The sequence below is a fragment of the Neodiprion virginianus genome, chromosome 3 (assembly GCF_021901495.1).
Source record: "Neodiprion virginianus isolate iyNeoVirg1 chromosome 3, iyNeoVirg1.1, whole genome shotgun sequence".
NCBI lineage: Eukaryota > Metazoa > Arthropoda > Insecta > Hymenoptera > Diprionidae > Neodiprion > Neodiprion virginianus.
The window spans coordinates 14,943-38,093 of record NC_060879.1 but is presented as its reverse complement, the minus strand read 5'-3'; the positions used below and the strand labels follow the sequence as shown (position 1 = coordinate 38,093).

General features: G+C 40.8%; 3 protein-coding genes across 7 annotated transcripts in view; all 3 read left to right on the top strand.

The window, feature by feature from the left end:
* The window catches only part of LOC124299923 (phosphatidylinositol 4-phosphate 5-kinase type-1 beta), a 59,645-nt gene extending 56,845 nt beyond the window's left edge, over positions 1-2,800 (top strand). The window contains exons 19-23 of one of the 2 annotated variants that reach the window (XM_046753369.1): positions 721-864; positions 971-1,118; positions 1,205-1,415; positions 2,151-2,367; positions 2,588-2,800. In XM_046753369.1, coding sequence (XP_046609325.1) covers positions 721-864; positions 971-1,118; positions 1,205-1,415; positions 2,151-2,367; positions 2,588-2,785 — 918 coding nt within the window. In that variant the 3' untranslated portion in view covers positions 2,786-2,800. Of the gene's footprint in view, positions 1-720; positions 865-970; positions 1,119-1,204; positions 1,416-2,150; positions 2,368-2,587 lie in introns of those variants that run through there. The other variant, XM_046753372.1, reaches the window with a different exon arrangement.
* Positions 2,801-4,626: 1,826 nt separating this feature from the next.
* On the top strand, positions 4,627-7,973 carry LOC124299929 (E3 ubiquitin-protein ligase Mdm2-like). The gene is made up of 6 exons (XM_046753391.1): positions 4,627-5,082; positions 5,160-5,207; positions 5,330-5,461; positions 5,640-5,791; positions 6,091-6,270; positions 7,223-7,973. Exons 1-6 carry the CDS (start codon positions 5,043-5,045, stop codon positions 7,913-7,915), a joined length of 1,245 nt encoding a protein of 414 aa, XP_046609347.1. The 5' UTR covers positions 4,627-5,042; the 3' UTR covers positions 7,916-7,973.
* A 792-nt stretch (positions 7,974-8,765) lies between these two features.
* On the top strand, positions 8,766-21,725 carry LOC124299927 (triokinase/FMN cyclase-like). Of its 4 annotated transcripts, none has more exons than XM_046753386.1 (10): positions 8,766-9,356; positions 12,599-12,668; positions 13,807-13,917; positions 14,141-14,229; positions 16,038-16,254; positions 17,459-17,704; positions 18,045-18,452; positions 19,246-19,526; positions 20,237-20,370; positions 21,085-21,725. In XM_046753386.1, exons 1-10 carry the CDS (start codon positions 9,231-9,233, stop codon positions 21,092-21,094), a joined length of 1,692 nt encoding a protein of 563 aa, XP_046609342.1. In that variant the 5' UTR covers positions 8,766-9,230; the 3' UTR covers positions 21,095-21,725. The 4 variants fall into 4 exon arrangements, with proteins under 4 accessions (XP_046609342.1, XP_046609340.1, XP_046609341.1 ...); XM_046753384.1 differs by having other exon boundaries at positions 8,769-9,356; positions 21,080-21,725; XM_046753385.1 differs by having other exon boundaries at positions 8,771-9,356; positions 19,273-19,526; positions 21,080-21,725.
* Positions 21,726-23,151: the final 1,426 nt, after the last annotated feature.

Below are 23,151 nucleotides of genomic sequence, written 5' to 3'. Positions count from 1 at the left end.
GCTTCTGAATGACTTTTTATAAAATTTTCTTGAAAAAAAAAAAAAAAACGAGACGGCATAGTCTGAACGACTAATTAAAAGCTGGCAAATTATAAAAAATATACAATTGAAATGAAACTTGAATTGCTCCGCAGATGTTTGCGGAGATAAAGGCTGTTTTCGGCCGCTGAGTACCATGCGGACGAAATTGATTCATCATTCTGTAATGCTTGACATCGCCATATTGTCACTGGAAACTATTATGCTTATAACAATGGTAATGTTTATCGAGTCTTCGTACAAAGCGAGAATCCAAAAATGGTTCGACGGGCGGTGCTACCCGGCTGCGATACATGAAACTGTTGAGGAACCGTATGTTCTTTGTGAAAAAGAACGAGCAGATGAGTTCATGCGCGGTAAAGTTGAAGAATATAAGAAAAATAGAAATGTCAGAGCTGGCATGATTTATTCGAATGCTTTCAGATTGCCTATGCATACCTATAACGTAACTTAAATTTATAGCTTATAAATCAGGCGAAACGGACGTCTCGTCCGATGTAACGTTATCGGTTCAAAGTCTAGCAAAGAAATTCGGCAGAAAGGCAGTGGTTCGAGGAATCAGTTTTAATGCAAGTAATCCGTCATTGTTACGATCAGTGTATGTCACGTACGTCTAACGGTATATTTAGCGGAATTCGATGTTGCAACTTTTATGAAATGAAAATGAACGGTATGCTGCAGGTATACAAAAATGATTGTCTCGGATTACTCGGAATGACGGGGTCTGGCAAGTCAACGATATTTAAAATTTTGAGTGGGGAAGTACTACCGACAAGTGGTAAAGCGGTTATCAAGAACTACGATTTAACGAAGGAGAAGCACTTGGTAAGTTTTTAATTTTTGCTACCAATGTGAAGCTAACCGAGCTGAAGTTATTATTGTTTTCGATAATACATAATGAATACCATAAACTGACATAAAAATGATCAAGTTCGCTAGCATGATTGGATACTGTCCCCAAATCGGAGGGTTGAATAAATTCATGACTGCCAGACAAAACTTACGCTTACACGCCACTCTTCGTGGCGTACCCCCGGACCGAGTACGAGACGAAGTGGACAAATGGCTCGATGTGTTTGGTAGATGCCTCCAATTCTTTTTTTTTTTTTTGTTTTACGTATTTCATCGTCCGAAGACTAACCCAACTTGACATGTATGCTCGTAGATCTTTTGGATTATGAAAATATCAGAGTAATGCATTGTCCTTGGGGTATACGGAAGAAAATTTGTATCCTGCAGAGTTTAATCGGCAATTTGCCTGTTGTTCTGTTGGACGAACCGACTTCGGGATTAGACGCAATCGCAAGGCAGGTTGTATGCGATTCGCTACACCTCATCCGTGAAATGGGCAGGTCTTTATTGGTCACTACGCAAAGGTGCAGTTTCTTTATCCCTATAGTTCTATTCTTTACAAACGGAGAGCCAGTGACAGTCAGACATAGGTTACAATATTGAGCTTAAGATATCAACGTTTGGGTGTTACGAACCTTGCGCCACGCGTGCTTCGGCAGGTGACAGGTTGGACTCTTCGGACGTGTTTGGCTTTTAGAATAATATCGCTAAACAACCGTCCGAATAACATGTATAAGATTCAGATTTAATACCGTAACGTAAATGACACCGTTATTGTTTATGATGTGAAATATGCCTGGTAATTGTCGATTCTATTTTATAATGCTATCCCATTGAACATGTCAAGAAATTAGGTTTGATATCATAACAGGCTGCTCAAACATTTTTATGCCTACCTTCAGCAGTTGTTATCTGCCAAAGTCCGCGTGACTCAAGGTTCGTAACACCCAAAGTTCTTATCTACTGTGCACCTGTGCACGGACGTCAAAAATCTAAGGCCTAACACTGCAACGCATTATATGTCTGGCGGTCGCTGGCTCTTGGACTATTATATCCTTACTGTTTATTATACTCCTTATACATGGTGATTTATTCGTTGCTGAACACTAGTACGACGAAGGTAGCCGTTTAACCAGGCACCCGCATAAGCGGCTTTCTCACCCGGATCTCATCCTCAGCAACGAATAAATGACTCTGTATGTGTAAGTGTTTCCGAGGAAATATGATTAGTAGATACGTGCACAATCTATATATTTCAGCATGGAAGAAGCAGAAACCCTTTGCTTTAGAATAGGAATATTGGTCAACGGACAATTTGTCGTGTTTGGGAGTAGCGAGCAGCTCAAGCATCAACACGGCGATTATTTTACACTGAATATTGCTATACCGGCAACGCTCAATCAAAAGACGATTCAAGATATTAAAGGCTTTACAGAGAAAATTTTCACCGATGTTAACTTCAAGAGCTTCCATGCTGCAAGTTCTTTCTATACCTAATACCACATATATTTCACACTGTTGGGGCCGTTTTACCCGTTGAATGATGAATATAATGACTAAATAAAACAACTAGCTGCAATAGAAGTATTATAGTGTTCTATAAAGAAATTGATGCAAAGCACCTAACTCGCCTTCCACTCTCCATGCAACGCGTTCCAATTGGCAGTATAGTAAACTTTTTCATCTTCATTTTCAGGGTATATTGAAGTATGCAATCAATGCGAGCGCAGAAAAGTATAGTGTGATATTTGAAAGGCTTGAGAAGCTGAAAGCCAGATATCCTGAAATATCTGACAGTTCGGTTAGTCAAACAACAATGGAACATGTGTTTTTGTCGCTATGCGAAAAATATCAAGACGAAAGAAATGCAGAAAAAAAAATCGATGTGTGTTGATCGAATTATAAGTAAACTGCAATCGCGTCATCAAGACCTTCGGACGGATTTGTCGTAAAGTTGAATGCACGGGAAAGAAGAACGCCTATCTACAAGAACTTGATCACGTTGCGGTCCAGAGATCATATACGGTAGATTCTAATTGTTTATCCGAGGTAATGTGGGCAGAGGACGTCTCGGATGTGCGTTGAATCTCGGATAATGCGAAAAACATGTATGAATCGTGACACTGTAAAAAAATACATCTAAACGTGGGCACCAGCTTGTGAGTTCAGTTTCATTTGAGTTTTCCTGTATTATACAATACGAGTTCACACCTCAGTTAACGCAGAGTGCTCCTATGAGTCGGATGCCATGCGTAACGCGGAGCTTCAGTCAATCGAATGCCGCATAAACGAGGTTCTACCGTATTGCCCATGGGTTAAGGCGGGCTTATACGAAAACTCAGCTACATTCAATTTCAAGATCTGTACGATTCGATCCGCAACGGGTAGGCACAACATGATATCGCGCGACCGCCACCATTAGACATCGTTACTAATAGGCAGCTGCCAACTTTTTTTTCACTTCGGCATCGCAGGTTCATCATTTTGCCAGGTCCGGTATATCGTTATTATCTGAGATATGTTTAACGATCAATATGCAACTATTGTGCGATTCAGCATGTAGGCGATCTACTGCAGGGTGTGCCAGTAATGTCATCCGCTTGAAATTTGTGGCATTGGTATTCGCCCATTGAAAAATTATGTGAATGAAAATCACCCCAAAAAAATGATTGACAATGATAAGTAATTGTACGAATAAAACGGCTCACATTGTTCTAAATCGATACATTTTTATTACAACTTTCTAGTGTCGGTTGATGCCTTATAATTTGAGAAGGGCAAAAAGCATTATGGTAATAGTAAAACCGGGCAGGTCTGCAGCCCCCCACCCAGGTAACTTTTGAATTTTTCTTGGAGGATATTGTTTGATGCACGCCTACCAGTGGTTGCACAGGTATATATGTTGTATGTGTGCCCGGTTCCGATTTTGACGTGATAACGTCACGTCTTATAAATCGATGAACACCGGTTGCACGCACGAAAAAGTGTCACGTTCCACCTGAGCCTGAGCGCGCAAGCGAGAGCGCGGAACAAGCGATAGAGAGGCACGATCGGCCCAAAAGCGTCGCGGCGTCGGCCTGTACCACGGTCTTACATACAGGTCTGGTAACTCCGGCACTTTTGAGTGGTAGGGGGTGTCACCGTTAATGAGGCACACGGTCTTGTTTCCTATCTATTCGGTAGGGGCGCCATTGGCCCGGGGTATGTTAGATATAGATATATACCGATAAGATAACCTGCTCATCGAAGTTTTTGACAGTTCATAACTCAGTGTAAAGTGTGTAAGCGGTGGACCATCTCCACAAGATCTCAAACTGTCTCAAAAGTTGTGAGCCCTCGCTTGATGTTTATGGATTTTATTGACTTAAACATTTGAGGATTCCGTTAAAATAAAACAATTATCACGCCCGCCATGGAATGCTAGTAAACATCTCTATCATTTTTTATTCGCATCTTTCTTCATTTTTGAGTGTTATTCAGGATTGTTGATGCCGAAAAATCAGCTGTTCGGATCTGATTTACGATAGGCTCACACCGAGGGGGCAGCGCTGCAGACGGCGAAGACGAGAACCACGGTTTTGCCTCATTATCCGAGTCATTCCCCACCCTACTAGTTACCAGACCGGAATGTAAGACCGTGGCCTGTACACATTTATCTCTCTTCTCGCGTGACGTCAGAGCTAGCAATTCGAATAGTTCTGCTACTTGAACGCCGCCAGAAGAACGGAACGCAGTTCGCAGTTGACTGCCTGACGTTACGGTCGGCAGTACTGGAAGTATATATATTTCGGAATAAATCCCTAGTGTTTTCACTAGTCTATTCCGTTAGACCCGACCAATAAAATCATGGTATTAAATTCAACTTTGAACGTCTAGGGAGTGCCGTAAGTGCTTAGACAGTCCGTACTTAGACATCACGAAATGTGAAAATGCAAGCCAGTTCAGCAGCGCCTTAAACGGTGTTACATACCCAACGGCCAATAAAAGAAAATAAAAAGTATCGAGGTTACTTTCTTTTGTTAAGTCCGTAGAATTTACCCATTTATCTCTGGTTCTGGGTTCAGTAGTTGTTGGCGTTCGACTTTTCTACGCAATATTAAAATACATGGAAAAACACTTATAAGCCTTGATGTACGAAAAACCCCAACGCAATGAGCTTGGTTAATCTGTCTGTAAATACTCAGCCGCCTGGTGCGTATTAAAATTTAGATCTTGAACGAATATATTCGCGGTATTGAGGTTATTCTACATCTGGCATGTGATTCTAGGTCTTCTTCGAGGTTCTTGGTTGAAAAGGCGCCCAGATTCGGAAAATGGTATGTTTTATTTCCTCGTTTTTATTAGAAACATTCAAATTGTCTCCAGCGTGCCCAAGGACCGTTACAGAACATCAATCAGTCAACTGTCTGTGAATCAATATTGTTTCCTCTGAAATTAGAGGACGACAACGGTGAGGGAATTCCTTCAAAGGTTCCACGTTATTCGTGGTATGTTACACTGGAGAGCGAATCACCACAACCAACCGACGAGGATGACGAGTCTGTGTATAGTGTCCAAGATAAAGAAACAGGTTAGTACGGAGAATTTGCCTTTCCGTTGAATTGATAAGTTTTTCGTAATTCATGCAATCGAAAGTGTGCACCTGTTGTTGCAGTCCGCACAGTTGAAACAAAACACGAATGTCTCGACAGGGTGATGAACAATAGGATTTTCTAAATTTCATGAATGTTCTTCAATCATTGCTACAGATTACGTCACCGACACTTCTGACACTTCAACGCACACTTGGGTCAGTAGCACCGATGGCGGCGATTTGGCCCTTCATGTAGAGTACGAAGTTGCCTCACTCTCCGAAGATCCCAATCCATTTGACAACAACACGTCGTCGTCTGACGTATCTGTACGTATTAAGAACAATGGTCCAATACTGTAGATCTCAAGAATGGTCTATTGACGGAGTATTTTGAAACTTTTTATACCCGATACAATCACTGAATATATTCCGAGTTCCATATAAAGCTAAACGAAAGTCCACTCGGATAGAATTGGTATTAATATGTTCACTGATATTAATTCCATTCTGCGGTTTACATTCCCCACTGGGTAATGAATAAGTAATTTTGCATCCTATAAAGATCCATACTTCAACCCTGTGAGGGGGATGTTGGATTAAACGATTACTATTGGAATATTTGACAGGATATCGTGGCTATGGGTGTACTGACATTCTGCGACTCTGACCTTGGTTTAGCGGATGACAGCAACGATTCCCGAAGCTCGGTTGACAGCGAGATTGGGACAGCTGACTACTGGACTTGCGTCCAGTGTAATACAAAGAATAACAATCCCTTATTTCGTTACTGCGAAAAATGCTATCAGGTACAAACCTCACATTTTCATGAGCCACCCTGGCAACTGTCTCATAACAGAGAAAAGTACTGCAACTTTCGGCCACTTATGGTGGGGTTACAACCGTTAGCTGGCCTTGTGGGATCCCAGATGATCCCACTCTCATTCATCGAACGCTCATACTAATTTTAAACCAATCAGAATAAAGAAAAAAATTTTTTTATCTAAACAACTTGTATTATCTTTTGAGAAAACAGTTTGAAGACTGGTAATTTTTACAAGTGCTAGCCAAGGGTTAATCATGAGGTTGGGCAAGGTACTGGCAAGGTAGATGCAGGGCGGAATGCGGTGCGTAGCTGGATTCATATGTAATTTATTAAGCATCCACACAATATGGGTGCATTTCGTTTTAAAAAATCTTTGTGGCAGTGTTTTATTTGGAGATGCGGAAGTTTATAGAGAAATGGGTAGTCGCTATTAGACTTCTTTATCTTGCAGCTATTCAGCAATTATTTTGCAACTCAGGCTGTTGCTATGGTAGCCTGTGCTACAACTAGAACCATAGTGTTCCCATCTTCTATGCGCTACTATTTATGTCACAATCAGGGTTGTCACTTCATCTGTAAGACCTGGAATAGCCAGGGAATTTTGTTCTACCCGACAAAATTATGGAGAACCCAGGGAATATTTTCAATTCCCAGATGAATTATAATTTGAAAATCAAATTCTTGTATCATTTTATATATTATAGTTTTCGCAAAATACTTAGCATGCCTGTATATGCGTGATCAGTTTCATATGAAAAACTTGAACGCGATTGTGGTACAGAAGACTTTGAAATAAACAAAATGTAACACGTAATGGAAGATTAAAATTGTGGATTTGGAAGTTCTGAAAAAGTCAGTGAAGTTTAAGATGCAAAATGGGTAGCATCTTGCATCCTCGTTATGATAACTTTTCAAATTCGTTTGTGAATTTTCAGATACGAAAAAATTTTTTTCCCCCACGACCAAAGTGGAGGAAAAGCAGACGTCAACTCCAGTCATGCAAAGATAGCCTGAACAAGAATTTATCCGAACAAGGGTCGTTCAAGCAGGAATTAAGCAGTGTAGACTCGGGTCTCGGTTCAAGCCAGGATGGCAAATGTTCCCCGATGCTAGATGTGGAGTTGGATGAGACAACGATACCAAGCAAGACATGTGTCACATCATCATCATCATTGCCAATGTCACCTTCTAAGCTTGGACAATCTGGGGATACGGCTGACTCTGGATTCAAAATTGATCGACCAGCAGCTGTTGATACCTGCCCTTCCTCGATTTCCCAGGACATTTTGAACGAGTCAGAATACACGACTGGTAGCATGTTGGTGAACAATGGTAACAACGATAGACCTAACGATGAAACAGTGAATAGGAATATACCATGGATGATGAACCGAGACCCCAAGTATCGTGATAAAATTATCGTTGAGACGCACTCAACGCTGGGCGAAACAGAGAGTAAGTTGTGCATCACATGTACAGCAGCTCCCAAAAACGGTGCATTTGTTCACGGAGCTGTAACCCACATTTGTTGTTGTTATCGTTGCGCAGTGAAAGTGTGGTCTAAGACAAAACGCTGCCCAATTTGTAATCGAAAAGTTACCAACGTGCTTAAAGCATTTTACACTTGAATACACATACAGGAGACTGGGAAGAAAACACAGGGAATAAAAAAAAAAGTACCAGTGACACGATTTGTTACTCATGTTTCTCCAGCGCTCAGTCTTCTATCGTCTTCATCCTTCCACCTATTATCCCTTCACCTCGTGACGCGCACACACAAACATCCAGGTTCACTACCGAAAAGAGGGATTAGACTTATTACTAGTCGAGCGCACATGGAAATTCTCGCGAATAATGAGTAACTAGTCTGTGATTAACATAGTAATGGCGTAGTACGTGTGCATTCTGCAACCGGATTACTTATATCAAATTCCAGTTTCATATCTTTAAACCATATTTTTCATTGAACCTGCTACTTTCCAGTATATACTTATATATATATATGTATATGCGAAAAAAATCAAATTACTGAAAAAAAAAAATTATTCGGTGTAAAAATTCATAAAAAATTACTGTTTTGCCAGCCTACTTCGATTTTGGTCGGGATATTTTTCTTTTTGGCAACAGAATTTATGTAATTTTTATCATAATTTTCAAAAATGTCCGATTGACCGTTTTCGAAAATATCATCACTTAAAGGGTCGGGGAGCGTCAGGGGGGTTGGTAAAAATCTGAGAAAAATTTGGAGATGTTATTTTAGGCTAACAAAACACCTCCGGTCATTAAGACTCAGATTGGAGAGGGTGAGGGTCAGACCCTTGTCGAATTGACCTGGAATGCCCCATGTATATATATGTGCGCAAGCCGTTTGTGAAAGCTCTGCAGCGACCCGTGTGTATATACATATATATATATATATATATATATATATATATATATATATATATACACATATATATATGTACGGAAAATTTTGCGCGAAGTTTTGAAATTCGTCGGAATTCGCGATCCACCTACTTCTCAGCCACTCAAGTAATCCACGTGCCGCAATTTAAAGTTTATTGTAGGCATGGTGATCGGACGGAAAGCGTGTGTGCGTACATGTTGGTAGAATTAGTGACCGAGATAAACCAAGTTTGCCCTCTATCCAACGCTGTCGTAATCCACGCGATACGCTTATCGATAACTGTTGGTTCAGGAGTTAAGGCCGACAATTCCCGTAGCACATGTGTCCTATGCATGTAAGCATCATATACTAGGTCCACCAAAGTTTGCCAACAGGCGCCGCGGTGTGCACTTCGATTAATCCCATCCTCCTCCCCCCACACCTATCCAACCCAACGAAAAAATCTAATCTAATCTCATCCATCTCCATCTGCTTCTCTATCTGTTTATGTACCCACCCTGTATTCCGATCAAAGCAAAAGCCGACACATTACCGCAATGGCATCCGGTAAGAAGCTGATCAACGCTCCCGACGATGTGGTTAACGAATCTTTGTCGGGTCTTTGCCTGCTCTATCCTCAGCTCGAATACCATCCTTCAAAGAGAGTCGTTTTATCGCCAGATGTAAGTTTTATTTCTGGATTCTTAACCTGGACCAATTGCAGTGCAACGCGATCTATCCCCAGCTATTGTTAAACGGTGTATTCGATCGCGCCAAACGTGCCCATTCATGGTTGTGATAATGTAGCAGTTGCCACTCCGAAATTTCCGTACATCGTCGAACTATTTAACCACGCGTCCGAATAATTCACTCGAGTATCGTCCGATATGTACTGCATGCTATTCTTTATGTAGCCTCGGATGTAATTCAAGGTGCCAATAAACACCCTTATTACGTAAGGTGAAAAAAGTTTCCCTATTTTGAGTACACGCACACATACCGTAGTCACTAACTGATACGGAATAGTAGCAATAATTACAACTTCTGTCTGGACGTCATCGCCGCGTTGTAAAGTTATTGCAATTCAAAGTTGTAAAGAAAAAAAGATGTAATGTGCTAGTCTCTGCGTTTTGATCCACCGTGTTTATCTGATCATACCTCTCTATATTTAAGAAAAGATGTTGGAAAATCCATGAAGTTCAGTTTATTAAGTTGCATGCATTTAGCTCTTTAAATAAGTAAGATGAAGTAAGCTTCATTAGCCTCTCTCTATATGATTCACATGCTTTAATGCGAACAATTTAATCTCACGGGGGAAAAATTTTCTCCTCCAGTGAAAGTGATTAAAATCATGCTGCGATAAAATAAAACAAATAACCATTAAAATTGTTCCGGGTGGTAATTGTCTGTTCAGGGTATTATTGCACTGCTTGTTTAATACCGAAGAGAAACTGACAGAGGTAAGGAGAAGTACTGTTTTACACGTTATAAAAAATTGGCGAGAATACGACGGTTACATCGGGAGTGATGAGTCCAATCCTCTGACGATTATAAGCGTTACATGAGTAAAAATGGGATTCAAGCTGGTGATGTCGAACTGACTGCAGCGGCAGAAGTTTTCAAAATACATTTACGATCAAAAGTGAGGCACGAAGTTCCAACAATTCATGAAAGCATTTGAGGCAGACGTGTTCGATACTATGATAAACGCGAATTAATTTTGTTTCCTTCTCTTTTTTTGGGGAATAACAAGGAAGGTATATCAGTTCGATTTCTCCGATTTGATTTCTTTTGTCAGATGTTGAAGTAGACTAAAACCTAAGCGACACGTAATTTTTTTTTATCTGCCGTACACTTTAACGGCGTGAAATCACTCTTCAAAGTAAGGTATGTCAAGAGGCGATTTGGCGGCTTCACTCACAAGAACATAATATCTCTTAGCCAATCCAACTGGAAAAGTTGACTCATACGAAAAATGAAAAAGCTAATTTTCTCGACAAAAAAAAAAAATAAATAAAATGTATAAAAAATAAAATAAAAAATTTGCCGTGTCCCTCGTTGACGTACCTTACTTTCGAGGCTGATTTCACCCCCTTAAAGTGTTTAATGGTGGATAAAAAAAGAATACGCGTCGCTTAGTCTTGAGTCTACTATGACATATTACAGACGAAATGAAATCGAGGAGATCGACCTGGGACACGTTCTTTGTAAGAAGGTATAAGAAATGCACATCGGGTAAATCATTAGATAATTAGTATACTTATATTATACTGCTCGTAAAGATAAGAAAAATAAATAAACGCTTGCCGCCCTGTGACCGCTGCGATATATATCAATTGCTAGCACTTCAGAGTTGTAAAAGAAACGAGGGTGTAACTATATTATACGCTTATAAGCTTGCCTCTCGAACTAATGTTAGTATGTGGCTCCCAGAAACTTGGAAAATCCCAATCCCGATCACGTATTATGTGACGGTAGGCTACTTAATTAAAGGGTTCAGTGCAACGGTTTCTGACTTTCTAAAAACCGAAGTGAATCCCTTCTTCAGCAATCCCTAATTCCAAAAATTCTACTATGTAAAGGCAAACGCGACGACTTGTTACTACAGTTGTATTTTCAGACGCACTTTCGCCCGCTCAAACTGGTAACACAGAACTCTGGACCTCTGCCTACAGTATTTTTGTGATGCATGCAATGTTCTTAACGCGGTGAATTAAAAGGCATACACGAGCCGCGGCGACCGTGCGGTGCAGCTTTTTACTTACAGATATAAAAAAAAACTATTAGATTCGGACGAAAATCACTTTTTCCAATTTCAACGAATCCGCATGTCGGCCCGTCCAACAAACTCCGACGATGACCTCAGAAACGACTGGTTGAAAAAATTTGAAACTTACAGGATTTTACAATAAAATGACGGTTGCGAAAAATTGCTATTTCCCGTTTAATTTGAACTTCCTGTTCTACGGGAAATAAATCGGTCTCCCATGTTTTACTAACAAACACGTACTTTCTCGTGCTCATTACTTTTTCCAGTTAAACGACTATGTTTTTCCCAGCTTATGTACTCATTTTTTTAAAATTGTAAATTTTTTGTGTTCAGAAATTTTTTTCCCACTCCTTTCAAAACTCTTTTATTCGGCTACCAAGTCATATCAGTTATAAGTCAACGTGAAAATCGACCAGGGCACCCCTTTAAGAAACGTATGAAACAGTACGAGTAATAAGAGTCGAAATACCAGGCAGAATGCCTGATACCCTAGATGGATGTGGACTAAAGGTCAGAGATTGATTAACACTGATCGTAGTGCTGAATATATAAACGGGCGAGTGGATACCGTCAACATACAAGCCTATCGAGTGGTATACTAAATAACGCATGTATAGATATCAGTATAACTTATTTAGATACATAATTTTGGTTACATTCTGTGTGTGGAATGAAGTTAACAGATCGATGTAGATGGTATAATAGTATAGTGATGATCAGTAGTAAGCAGCGAATAAATTATTAGCTGAGAGAATAGCTGAACCTGATATGTATATTATCATTGTTTTTATTTTTTGGTTAGGTGAAGAGGGTTTATTGACAATTATTAGGCACACCTAATGGTCGCGCATACTCTATCCAGTTTCTGGTGTGATTTTATAAATGTGATTTCACACTTGTAATATATTGGAATGGTCTTTACAAATCTACAAACAGGTCGGCAATAAGAACATAATCGGATACTGTCGACATCGAATGACCAACAGTCGTGTTAACGAAATAAATTAAAATCCACCATTGTTGGCTTGTTATGCAACCACGAAATCCTCGCCATCATTGCGAAGTTACGAGGGCAACCAACTTGTGGTTGAAAATAATTATTACTGCCTCGTCAAAAGACTTGCGCTGATTTACAATGTCTTATTGGGTTTACAGTGGAAGACGCGCAGCGGTAAAGTAGCCATAGTCAGCGGTGGAGGTGGAGGACACGAGCCATACGCAGCAGGTTTCAATCACATTGATTTTATTATACGCATGCATATCACTAGCAAAGTTCCGACACAGAACACGCTGCAGCATACTTGATTTCTGACGTATAATGTACAGTACAGCAACCTGCATGTATGCACATACATAATAACATATCACTCGAAACGTTTGAATGATCATACTGGCATATAATATATACACGAAGCTGGGTAATTAATGACGGGCAGATTATTTATTAATTACTATTGACTTGTGTAGTCGGGGAAGTATAACGCTACTTCGATACAAGAGCGCAAAGCTGGTGGCGCTTCCCGTCCGTCAGTGCAGCGGCTTCACTCCAATTGGGCTATGCCGCTACACAGCACGCGCGTTGACCGGATACATATCAATTCTTCTTTCCATTTTCCGTCGAGGGTCGTCTTGCATTGCCATATACAGGTTCCGGAAGTGGTTTTTCTTAAATGAGACTGAGAGATTAGGTATTCACGTTGCTGTCGGTATGGGAGTTAAATGTTCTCGCACGGGGTTTGCGAAATACTAATTACGGTGCTTACAGACGGTACGAAAAAGGGCACCATTTCCATTCTGGTGTTGTTGAAAGAAAAAATTTGAAACCTTAAATTTGTCCATTCGCATCGCTTCCTCGTATACATATTAGTATAGTACATGTACCTTAGTATATCTCGTCGAATTGGTGCGAGGAAAGATGAAGAAGAAAATTACCATTCTTTGCGACGAACTTTCCTCTAGTTTACTTGGAGACTTCCGTCTGTCTGTATATGGGTGTAAAATTATTATACAAGGAGCAATAGAATGTTGTATAAGTCTTTACGCGTAGTTCGGCCGTTTAGTTCACTAGACGTAGTCGGCAAGTTCAGCATTCAAGTCAAATTGAAATTATGAGGGTTACTTGTGATTGTGAATTTTCACTACTATACTTGTTACTGTAGTAATTTTTATATAGTAATATGACTATAGTAATATAATACTACGGTAATTTTTTCTACTCGAACTCTCTGTAACGGCATTAATCACACAAAATCGAGAATACGGTAGAAATCCGACAACTCTGTTATACCTATAACTACTTACAATTAGTTGAATATCCTTTATAATTACAGTGAAACATTTGTGTGTAATTTTTATCCCGTCAGGCTTCGTAGGATCCGGATTACTGACTGGTGCCATTACGGGGCCGGTATTCGCGTCTCCTCCGTCCAATCATATTTTGCACGCCTTACAATGTGTATCAACAAACAACACAGGTATTGTCACATATTCCTATAACCACTAACCTCCGCAGCACGAAATATTTGAAAAATATACCTGACAATGAGACACCTCAATCAAAACTTCGAATATTTCCATTTTCGCATTCTCGCGATTTCCAAACACCTCAAGGCAATACTTTCATGAGATCTGAAACATTTTTCAAAATATCTTGCTATAATAATAGATTTATATAAATATACACCGCATGTTTTCCAGCTGGAATATTAGTGATTGTCCCAAATTACACCGGGGACTGCTTGAATTTCGGGACAGCGATCGAGAAAGCAAGAAACAACGGCGTGTCGGTACGAATGCACTTCTATTATACACTGCTGATATACTTGATTTACTTTTCATACATGTACACGTTCATATAACATAACTGCAAACGACGTCCTACATATCTTTCCGTTATCACGTGATATATCTCGATGTGTTCGAATCTTGACTATCAAACTGGTTGACTATATTACATTGAATGATGCGCGAATGTATCCTTTAAACTTTCCATAAGTAGATAAAAGCTTTAATTTCTGATAAAGCTGCTCAATAATGTACAGGCCTACAATGGATTCAGATAAACATCTAGACAAAAGTTCTGGTTGACTTTTTGGATGACTACTAGACAAAATGATAACGAAATAATTGCCAATTGAAAAGTGTTTGGGTTCATGCAGGCTATAGACGCAGGTCTGATCAGTGAGTGTCCCTCGTAGAGGTTTGCGAAAATAATCTCCCCGGTACTCATAATAGCGTATCAAATGAAGACTATTGTTAGGAGCGAACCATGCATGTCTCTTAGTGCAATAATAGTCGAGGAAATAAAGCAATGGACTGTCGATTTTTTGAGCAGTAAGACGGATTTTAATGCGGTTTTTTGCATTCGATTCGTAAGAGCGCCTACAGACTTTGTGAACTAAATTGATTAATTAATTTTTTGAAAATGCATTATGGCATTAATAATATGCATTTTGCAAGTGCACTTCCAAGAGACCCTAAATAAAAAATTTGCTACTCGGAGGTTTTTGGGGTCGCTGAACACGAATATCGCCACGGCAACCGTCTCCGAGGTACCTGGTGCCCAGGGTGGACAGTATCAACGTCTTCTCCTAGAGTTTTGGCGAAAATTGTGATCGAATTTGTCGAAACTCATTGCTTGGGGGTTTTTGGGGTCACTGAATACGAATATCGATACGGCAACCGTCTCCGAGGTACGTGGTGCCCAGGGTGAACGTTTCAACGTCTTTTTCTGGAATTATCTTGAGTATTATCATTTTTACCTCAATTAAAGAACATTGTTCTTAATTCAATCACAAATTCGATCACAATTTTCGCCAAAACTCTAGGAGAAGACGTTGATACTGTCCACCCTGGGCACCAGGTACCTCGGAGACGGTCGCCGTGGCGATATTCGTGTTCAGCGACCCCAAAAACCTCCGAGTAGCAAATTTTTTATTTAGTGTCTCTTGGAAGTGCACTTGCAAAATGCATATTATTAATGCCATAATGCATTTTCAAAAAATTAATTAATCAATTTAGTTCACAAAGTCTGTAGGCGCTCTTACGAATCGAATGCAAAAAACCGCATTAAAATCCGTCTTACTGCTCAAAAAATCGACAGTTGGGCCGTTTTTAGTGCTTTATTTCCTCGACTATAATGTACACGCGTATAAGTGATTTTTGCGGGATAAATCCATGAAAATTACAAGGTATCTGTATTAACCCTCCGTGTAAATACTGGGTCTTACAGGGAACAGTCGTTTTCTGCATACAAATTTTTATGAACAATACTTCAAAACCTTTCAGTTTGACAACTTTTATATAACGTAGTTAACACTTGTAGAGGAAACCCTGATTTTTTCAGATTTCCCGAAAAAGTTTATAATAGACAAAAGGTGTGAAAAACAAGCGTTCACACGGAGATTTAATTCTATGATCGAAAAATTATTCCTTCGGTGAAAATTTTTGCCGTGCAATAACGTTCCATAAATAGTAGGTTTACATTGTCGAAGGAAACATCGTTCCTTCGAATACCTATTCATCCGGCGGATTCATACTTGAGCCCAGAACCAATGTGGAAGCTATGAACCATTTGTAATTTCATTACGTAAAGGTGACAGAGTTGACCGTCGGAGAGGATTGCAGTATACCTATGAGCGAACTGGGGAGGACTGGACGTAGAGGTCTTGTGGGAATGTTGTTTGTCGGTAAGGTAGCTGGTGCTCTGGCTGAACGTGGGTTAAATCTCAGCTCGGTGGCCCAATACGCCGAAATAGTTACCAACAACGTGGCCACCTATGCGGTCGGGTTAACTGCCTGCGCCCTACCAGGTATAACTGATAACTTTCGCTTATGTGCATGCATTAATCTTCGCATAAGAGACGTTATTATATCAAAGTAGTTACATGGTTCCACTTGCTTTTTTTTTCATTCGTATAACCAGAATAGTAATATTGTAATGTCACATCAACCTTATATAAGGTACAACCTCCTCATAGGCATGTCTCAGCATCCCCTTGTAATGCGTATACGAGGTGTGGCTATTGAATAACCGGACTGAAATCATAACACTTTTTATTCGTCACCAATTACAGCAGAAGTTTTTTTGCCTCAATGTACAGCCCTTGGCGATCGCTACACCGCTCCATACGACGTTTCCATTGTTGAAAGCAGTGCTGGAAGTCCTCTTCTGTTAACTGGTCGAGAACCTCCGTCGCTTTTGCTTTAACCGCTTCCACACTTCCAAATCTTTTATCCTTCAGCGCCGACTTGACTTGACTTGGGAAATAGAAAAAAGTCACAAGGGGCAAGGTCGGGCGTGTACGGTAGATGTTCCAACACAGTGATGCTGTATTTTGCGAGAAACGCTTTCACAGACAAGGCAGAATGGGCTGGTGTATTGCCTTGGTGAAGGATCCAGGACTTGGTTTTCCACAAATCGGGTCTTCGTCTTCTGATACGCTCACGTAGGGCCGTCAGAACCTCGATGTAGAAGCGTACTCGCCCGACCTTGCCCCCTGTGACTTTTGTCTATTTCCCAAGTCAAGTCAAGTCGGCGCTGAAGGAGACAAGATTTGGAAGTGTGGAAGTGGTTAAAGCAAAAGCGACGGAGGTTCTCGTCCAGCTAACAGAAGAGGACTTCCAGCACTACTTTCACCAATGGAAACGTCGTATGGAGCGGCGTAGGGATAGCCAAGGGCTGTACATTGAAGGCGAAAAAATTTCTGCTGTAATTGGTGACGAATAAAAAGTGTTATGACTTCAGTCCGGTTATTTAATAACCACACCTCGTATACATCGGTATGCATATACTATTATGCTACTTCATCGTCAATAAATATTTATAGTTCACAAAAGACCCACCGCACATAAGGCGTTGGTAATTAAGTCTATGCTGCTATATTATTGTATACACGCACATACATTGTATGCATATATGTACAATAGGTATCCATATGCATATGATGAACTAATAAAAACGCCGTGTTGCTGTATGATGCTAGATCCAACATCATGAACTTTCCTGACAAACAGGGCAAGGGCGAATGTTCCACGTTCTCGACGATGAGATGGAAATCGGTCTGGGGGTACATGGTGAAGCGGGATATAAGCGAATGAAACTGACGAGCGCATCACAAGTTGTTTCACTGATGCTGCAGCATATTTTGAAAACCTTGTTACTGATCAATGGCGAATCTGTCGCTGTAATTGTCAATAATTTTGGGGCTACAAGCCAACTGGAACAAGGAATCGTAGTTCATGAGGTCGTCATGCAGCTTGGTGAGGGAGAACCGATGCGCATATATTATACCTTTAATTTGCATGCACGATTAAGTGATTTCCAATGTCAGAATCGGATACCGACTTGTCGAAGTTAGGGGCTGTCAGGCCCGCTTTATCCCGTGCGTCTTATTTCAGGGTTGGCGATCGCAGCTACCGGCAGGCAGCGGTGGGGCGCTTATTCAGCTGAAAATTCGTTCTCAGAAAACCTCTCAGTATGACTGTATGCCTGCCTGTAGTCAGCTACCAATTCTTCGGAATAACGCACGGCGTGTATCGTATATGTTCATTAAAAACAATAAATGGTCGACGTATTAAAATTACTATCCTATGCATGTAGGTTGTAGGGGTATACAGCCACTACGGGTGTACGCTGGTCCATTGATGACATCTCTTGACGGTGCTGGTGTACAAATATCAATTTTAAGACTCGGCGATCATCACGGAACAAGTCTGGTGAGTTGTCTGGATCAGGCAACCGACGCGCCTTGTTGGCCAGGCAGCGTGTACAGCGTGTCGTTGCTGTCTAGGGGGGTGCAGGGTACGTTCAAGCCTGCCAGTACCGGAGACGCAAACAAGAAAATCGCCAAAGTTGGTCCAACTTTGAATGAGGAGGGAGAAAATTTACTGCGCAAATGTCTGAAAAGGGCTTGCATGGCGATAACGGCGAAAGAAAATTACATCAATGAATTGGATACCGGATGTGGCGACGGGGATTGCGGTACGACCATGCGACGTCTCGCCGAAGGTATGGGCACGCGATTTATCAATTGATATATGTAGCATTCCATGTCAAATCAGCAGTCCACGTACCTCACCCGCTTCGGATTCAATAGTTTTCTAGTACGATGTTCCTACCGATTCAGAACTATCACGGAATTTTCTTCACATTTTATTGCCCACGCGTGAAATTTGAAAAAAATCGAAAAATTAATTCCGAAAACGCCATCTTCAAGAATCTGAAAAAATTCACACGGGCTCTATGATTTAAAATGTGATTTTTAAGCACTACACGGTAATGGGATTTCAATGTCTACAAATTTATTCATAAGTTTTTAGTTTTTCCATGCTCGGAATTGTATTTTTTTTTTTTTCCAATCTCCGATCTATACGGAGATCACGGAATCATCAAAATAATGTGATTCTGCAATCTATTTAGAGCGAAGCAAAAAAAAAACCTGACATGGAAAAACTAGAAACTTGCAAGAAAAAAAAATAAAAAAATTAATACTGAGATGCCGTTGTCGTGAGGTGCTTCAAAATCACATTTCAAATCATAGAATCCGTGTAAATTTTTTCACATTTTAAAACATAGCGTTTCACAAATTGGTCATGTGACTTAGCATAAATTTCACCAGTGGCTAAAGAAAATATGAAAATATTCCTGAGGCCCTTTTGGGTGGATAAAAACATCATACTAAAAAGTAATGCAAACTGAAGGAAGTGAGGTACGTTCAACGTGAAACGCCCCATATATAACTGCTACGTTTTCACGATCGGCGAATGGGCGTTGTTCCTCTAAAACAAATCTGGATATGTAGTGCTTCGTGCGCGTTTTTGGATTCAAGGAATTTCGTTGTCACTGGAAAACCTGCCCCTCTCGCACCCTTCATCGGTACTGACGGCATTGTCGGCCATCGCTGAAGAAACGATGGGGGGAACTTCAGGTGCAATTTATTCGCTGATGTTCACTACGGCGGCGGCTGAGTTGAAATTACCACAATGTGGTCAAGTTTGTCCACTAACGTGGAGTCAAGCATGGAGAGGTGGTATCGATGGAATTCTGAGATACAGTAAGGCGAGACTGGGAGATCGTACAATGGTAGGTGGTGAAGATCTAAGAAAATATTTATAGATATCATTCAAATCTTGTGCCTGTCTAATACGATCTGTCAATGCAAAAATTCTCGATCTATAACTTACATCTATAAATTATCTATCTAGTTTGATAATACGCACTTAGGATCTAATGAGATCTACTTAGATGCATGAATCGTACGCGGTTCGATCAGGCTAGATAGATAAAAAACTTTGATCTAATTAGATGTATTCATTTTTCGCCAAGGACGCAACCTCCGTCAAGCATAAGCAATCCATGCATGCAAATGTACTAGATTTAATGCCACACCGACACTAGCGGCTCCCAATTATTTGTCAACGATCTGTAATGGTAAAGGACAAGCTACAAACTAATGGGTCTCTGGTTCGAATTGAAACGTCTCGTACTGACTCCGCAGTTGAATTGAAACAACTGCCGTAGTTGACCAATCGTATGGATAGTAGGAGAGCTATTCATATACATGCTGTACTGTGCGCAAGTCCTTCAAGAGTTGATACAGTAGTCACAACCGATGCGTTGGGATGGTTGCCCAAAATGCACGTTTTTCTCCTTCGTTGTTCAGCAGCGTCATTGACACAGTTGCAATAACGGAGTCCAAATATTATTAGTATAAATATTTTAATGCGACTCACACATAGCTATGATACTTGCCACGATAGAAAATAACATGATCACGGGTATTCGGTTTACAGTTGGACGCTTTAGATCCAGCTTGCAGAGAATTTGAGAGTAATGATTTCTCCGGCGGGTTACGTAGGAAGGCTTTGGAAAAGATTGCCAAAGCTGCCCAAGATGGATGTGAGGGTACAAAACATATGGAAGCCAGGTGGGTGTTATGTAAGATATTCAATATTGATAGCGCAGGCTCAAGATGTAAATATATTCACATATACTGTATGGCAAACTTATTGGGGACCGTTCTTAAAGGACGTCCCCGTTTACGTAGGACGTGGGGCTCATAAAATGTGACAATGCGTGACCAGGGGAGGGGATATGGCTGAATGTAACGTCCGTTACAGAAATCTCGTTTATAATATTTGTTGAAAAATCTGTGCTTTCTTCGCATTGAAAATTAACATTTTCTTGCAACATTTTTTCACAAATTGTTTTCATATTTATTTCCGAACGTCGTGTTTGTTAATCTGCACATCATTTCAACACTCTCTTACGTGGTTAATTAATGACACATTAAAACTTGGTCCAATCAAGATTCACGCACAACATTATTTAATTACGAAACTAAATGCAGCCATATGAAACTTAATCGTTTGTGCAGAATTTTACTTGTAGTATACTTCGATTCGGACGCAAAAGGGGATGGGGTCCTTGATTGCGATCGTCAAACGATCCGTAGGGGGAGGGGTTCAAAAATCGATACCAATTGTGACAGGGATGAGGAGGGCCCAAGGCCGTAGACATTCGCGATTTTCCTTTACGGACGCGGACGACCCGACACCGACACGGGGACTCAAATGTGAAGTTCAGTGTACGGCAGTTATAAAGTATATGTTCAATCGCAATAACATATTTTCCAGGGCAGGTCGTGCTAGTTACGTGAAGCAGACTACCTTCTTGCAAAAAGTCGACGCTGGAGCATTTGCCGTTGCCACATGGATCACTGCAATTGTCTCGACAATGCTCGAATCGTACGATTAAGACTTTTTATAACACCTGCTCTGGAAGTTGACTTTTCGAGCGCTGTATGTCATCTCCGAAATACACAATAATCGCATACTTGACCATACCATGTGTTTCATAAACGCACATGTTCGGTTAAGTATCAGATAACTGCACAGATTCCACCTAAACTATACTACTATAGAAATGTAACCACACGAGTACAGTCTGTATTAAACTCACTCTATCTTTGTCACTTTACCAGAAACTACTCAAACACCATCCGATGCCGCTACAGTAATTTAAGTTTTAAAATTATTATATTCCTCTCAAATTTGACTTCCAGATCAGTTTTTGTAAAAAATATTGTATTCTACGTGTGGGATGAGTAGCAAATATGACAGTCGTGATTACAACACTCGCTGTAAGGTTTATGAGACATTCGTATGAGAAGACTCGTGCGGTTGTCGCAATACGCTATGCGTATAATATACGGAGTAGTTAACAAATAGCAAATAATTGGTAAGAAATATTGAGGGCAGTAATAAATAGCAAGTAGCACTACCTTATTATTATTGATATGCAACAGTACTGTAATCACAGGACAGGTGCAGACGGGCCGGCGCAGAACCCTTGCGTCAGCAAACTCTGCGCCGGCAGTAGGCCGCGTGTGGTACGTACGCGGAGCAGTACGGACAGGCGGTTGACTAACATTAAATGATGATTGCTATAACAAATAGTAAATAATGCCAACAAAATTAGGTGTAGGAGACTAATAACAATCATCATACTGTTAGAGAAAAAATGATGGCAGGGACGACGGTTGGTAACGGCGAGGTGCCAGAGTCGGGCGCGCGGCATTCGCGGCTCGATCACGTGGCTTACCAACCACGTGATCTGGTCGTGGGGCTGGCGGAAGCACCCCACCTCGAGCAGTTCGCCGCGTACCGTCCGAGAGAGAACGTGCGAGTGAGAAGTGAACGTGCGAGCAAGGAGGCGAGTACGACCCACGATTGAGTGGAGGGATCGCGACCCCTCCATCTCAACGGTGCCTGTGTGGCCGGAATTCTCTGTGTGAGAGCCGTGGGTACGTGTGTGTTTTCTGTGTGAACGATGAGTGCAGTTGCGCAATTACAGTAAGCGGGAGGAAGACCGCATGCCGACGACGCCATTTTGTAAGACACAACGGGACGAGATAAAGCGGAGCGCTCAGTCTCTCTTTCTGGCCAATTGTACGGCGAAGCCGAATAACTTCCCCTATCAATTGTAATACCATGGTTAACGTTATTTGTTTTTTTTTCAAATCCGTTAAAGAGAACGAATTCTTGAAGTACAAATCCCCTCCCCAGATCCGACCGCCTATGCGTCGATTCGGAAGTAAGTGTTGATCTCTTCAAAAATACTATAATTGCTTCAATACACACACATTCCACCTCTAGCCAAAACTTGATGAGCGCTACGGATCCTCGAGCTTCAAGAAATTGAAAAAAGTAACCAAGAGCCCCTTTGTCCGAAAGAATTTCTGGCAGAGTTTTTGATAGCCGCGATTTGAATGTGGTGACCTCAAATTTCTGATCCCTGCAATCTTCGTCTTCCTCTTCCTCCTCCAAGCAGTGCAGCGGGCGGAATTCTTGGCGGAATACATCTACCGCTAATTTTCCATAATTTTCAGACTTTGACGACGATCCAGGCTTATCGCGGGGCCCTGAAATTTTTTCCCAAGAATCAATCATAATTACTAGCATAATTTCAAGATTCTACATCTATATGCTTCAATTCCTCAAGGATTGAACAACGACAAAATTGTATTGTGTACTCTCAATAGATTTGTTGTCGACCCCGGACTTAGTAGGTATATTTTTTCAGTCATATTTGGACCAACCTACATCAAATTTTTGAAGCAGCTTCTAAAGGAGTAACAAAATACAAACCATACTTTTCATTCGACAATTCCACGGATTGTTTGCTCTGAGGAATTGTTTGCCAGATA